Genomic DNA, 4,013 nt, shown 5'->3' with positions numbered 1-4,013 from the left:
CCCCACTGCGCCCCGCCGGCCCCGCCACACCGCGACAGTCTTCTTGGCTCGCAATGCAGCGCGAGCGGCATTTCGGAGAAGGTCCGACGCAGTGGTGGCGGTCGGGCTAGCAGTACAGCAAACCTTCAACTCAATCAACAAAACTACAGTAATGATTGTTTAAAAAAAGCACATTAGGTCGTGTGATGCTATTTATAATACTAAGACGTATTATAGCTTGAAGAATTATAGCTTGTTTAAATCATTCTGACGCCCTATCATTCAAAATTTTGCCCAAGGTCAATCGGACTTTAAACAGTAAAGCTATTTCAGTGCAAATATCGCATTTTATTTTGCAATTTTGGCAAATATTTGAAATATGGTAACATTTTGTTTTAAAGTCTGCTATCGCCATGGGCAAAATTTTAAATAATAGGGCTTGTCATACAGATTAAAATGACCTCCACTTTGTGACCTACAAGTTTTCTCACCAAATATGTCACATTTTCAGCACACTAAATCACCGCTGCATCAATTTTTCAAAAATAGGGAACACCCTACTAGCGCGACCCCTGAGGCGCCCTGCCGAGGTGCATGTTTGGGCAGAGCTCCCAAGAGCCCCGACCAGGTCACGCATGACATTTACACACAATCACCATTAAACCGCGAGCGGGAAAACGTGCAAAGAAAGCAGGCGCGGATTAAGGTCCGGCTGATATGGGGGGCGATGCACTGTCAGTTTTGCCTACATGCAGGGGTTTTGTGGCGCAAATTACCTACCTTTCAGGCGGCTCTCTAGAGACCACAAGGAGGGCGACCCCCCCCACTCTTGAAGGAAAGCTCGGATACCTCCGGAACGCCTTCAGAAGTATCGGGTAGCCTTTGGACGGTTTAGAAGCATCGGAAAAGCCTTCAGATAAGCTGGAGCGGGTGTGATGTGAATGTGAAACTGGAGAAAACTTTGTCCTAATGTGGCGTGGTTTCACGGCTTCACAGCTTCAAGGAAGCCATGTTTGCCCAGGGCAGAGCCACAGCACAACGGGGCGGGGCAACCTAGCTCGGCCAACAAATGTTTTCGTTGGAATTTTTCCGCAGGATGTGGATTTACTTCTTCATATTGGTCATACCAAAACATAAAAAAAACGCAATTGAGGAAAGTCTTTGCTTTAGGTGTGGAGTCGTAACATGACACACATCTCTGTATCAATTCAAGATTTCTGGCATAAGCTGCTATCTCTTGGCATTGGCCGGTTGTGGCCATTCAAAAGACAGGAAGAAGGAGAGATCGAGTGCGCGAGAGAGATAGAGAGTAAGGTGTGTGTGGGTGTGGGTGTGTGTGTGTATGTGTGTGTCGGAGCATGCTATCAGATACGCGAGGGTACGCAGCGTATGACACACCATTGTAAACCAGCTGTTGTACAGGTGGACTAAAGGCGCAGAGTTTTCTAAAAGAGTCATACAGTGACTATTGCGATGATTTAAGAAACACTAGTGAGGATTCATCCAGGGTTCAACGGCAGAATAGTAATAAATAATTAATGTATTTATTTGTAAGAGGAAGATAATGGAAATACAAATGTTCCCAATATACCATACAAAACGTTTTCCTGGACGTTATCCAGGGTGATACCGAAACGTTATCATTTTAATGCCACTTATCGTTTCGCACGGTCACCGTTATCGTTAACGATACAGTAGTACCTCACACAAGAAGAGGCATCGAAACACTAACGTTTCGATTTCGCCAAAGGACTTTTGCACGATGATGTATGATGTTACAGAAGATTGGCAAAACGTGACATAACATGCTCTTTTCTGTAACCGGGACATAATATGTTGTCTTGCACATCCAAATTAAAGTCGCAACTTTAAACGCAGTATCTAATATTAAAGCGTCTACCAGCGTCTTATATTCGACACTTTTAGCCTTAATATCGTTCTCACGGTCAATTAAGCGGTAACTAACAACGGTAACGTTTTCGGGCAAATAATCTGTCTTAAACATAGAGAAGTAGTATAAAATAATTACAGTTTTCTGCTCTTTCATCTACTACAGCGACAGCTACATTTTACTACAGTTATAGTTTACTCAGTTATCGTAATTTGTGAATGATTTACGCGAATTTGTACCCAATCATGACACCAGACCTCACGGTCTCACAATAAAGTAAAATTATATCAATACAAATTATAAGTAGAAAATATGAAGTATCTAGAGAACATAATGTAATGAAATAGAAATTTTAATAACCACAATTCAGGTAGTGAGTTGAATAAATGGATAGTTATGTATTCGTAGAAATACTGCATTAGACTGGAAAATAACGGTGCTTAACTTTAGTACAGAGGCATGAAAGCAGTCAAATGCACGGTAAGCTCGCAACTTTCGGGAGTATTCGATTTTTTGCAACAGCATGAGCATTAAAATCACCCCTTAAATCATCCCTTACAAGGCGTTAAGTCTCACCTTTGTATTGCGGTGTAAATGTTTTGCTTAGTACGATCACGATCTGCCTCCTCAAGGCAAACACAGACTTTCCGGTTCTGTGGTTTTTAGTTGGTCATGCGAGTAGTATATACGGCACTGAGACACGATCATTAGAATTTTTAATGGTTTTCAGGATGATCATTACGGATCCCATACCATACACATGATCCCCCCCCCCCCCCAACTCAAATCTCCATTGGTGGCATTTTTACCACACAGGCGGTGCAGAGATGTAACAAAGTGTGTAAAATAATCAAACGCCAGCTCACCTCACAAAGATGTTGTGCCAAGGTGTGTAGTGTTACAGAGTACAAATCCAAGATATGTGATCTGATATAACATCTCAACACTACACTTCTCGACTCATCATTTATGTGAGGTAGCTGACATTTGACTTCTTCACACACTGTGTTCTGTGTTACAAATGTTATCTCTGCACCGCGTGTGGGGGAAAATGCCCCATGCAGCCGCTAGACAGGGTGAGGGGTGATCATGTCTATGGTATTGCATCCGTAATGATCATCCTGAAACCCAGTGAAAATTCTAATAATCATGTCTCAGTGCCGTATTTTAAACAACTATGTGAGTAAATCCTCAAGGAATTTTAGTGCACGATTAGCTCAGAAAATTAATAAGAAAGTGAAAAAGCAGCTGAAAATTATACAGGAGCTCAGCTGCTGAGCATCAGCACTAATTCTCAACTTTCTAAACGATAATGTTTTGAGTTTCAAAATAAGGTTTTAAGCTACGTATTCCTGAAAAGGGGGGTACATCCTGCCATGAGACTAACGGTGATTCTGAAATAACACCTTTCTTATTTTTTACTGAATTTTTGGAACCACTTGCTGTGGCCAATAATAATAATAAAAATGTCCAAAGGTGTTAAAAATAACAGAAACATCTTAACTTTCATTGAACTACCCGCTCCTCGCGGATATCTGTTGGAATGTGTCTCGCAGTGGGGCAGTGCTGACCGCACGGATGTGGGCGCAAGCCCGGCGTCCGCGAAGACCTGGAGGACCTCGATATCTCGATCAGGTTGGCTCCGCTTCACTTGGAGTCGTCGTCACGCTTCTTGATGGACGAGGCCAGGCAGCAGGCCAGGATGATGCCGGCGATCTGCAAAGCGGAGCGTCATCAGTCAATGGACAAGTATAATTGGAGTCCTACAGGATGGGTGATCCGCGCCGTCTTTTTTAAATGCTTATACTGTACCGGATTCTTACGTGCGAGCGGGCTTGCCTACCGTCGCTCGCCAGGGCGCCTTACGGCGCCGTGAGAGTATGCAACCCATCGCACGTAAGAATCCGGAACATTATAAGCATTTAAAACAGACGGCGCGGATCACACTGTATAGGAAAATCGAAATTAGTGAAGTATCGAAACGAAATCAGAAATGAGAGATGCATTCTTTTCAGGGCTATTTCAATATCGATTCAATATAAAATTCGAATTTCGCCTTATTGAAATCGTTGCCATATCACCACACTAGTAAGTGAAGCTGCTGGCTGGCACCTGGTTAGGGGCACATAGGACAGAGAGAAAT

At 43.1% G+C, this 4,013-nt stretch overlaps 1 protein-coding gene across 1 annotated transcript in view; it reads right to left on the bottom strand.

Moving 5' to 3' along the window:
• Positions 1 to 3,517: 3,517 nt before the first annotated feature.
• Positions 3,518 to 4,013, bottom strand: part of LOC113204822 (CD63 antigen) — a 6,163-nt gene continuing 5,667 nt past the window's right edge. Inside the window, exon 3 of the mRNA XM_052264290.1 lies at positions 3,518 to 3,586. Within this exon, the coding sequence (XP_052120250.1) occupies positions 3,518 to 3,586 (69 nt within the window). The remainder of the gene's footprint in view (positions 3,587 to 4,013) is intronic.

This window comes from Frankliniella occidentalis, unplaced genomic scaffold (assembly GCF_000697945.3).
Source record: "Frankliniella occidentalis isolate FOCC.00 unplaced genomic scaffold, Focc_3.1 Scaffold17, whole genome shotgun sequence".
Taxonomy (NCBI): Eukaryota; Metazoa; Arthropoda; class Insecta; order Thysanoptera; family Thripidae; genus Frankliniella; species Frankliniella occidentalis.
The sequence above is the reverse complement of the archived record's forward strand: the minus strand, read 5'-3'. Positions and strand labels throughout refer to the sequence as shown.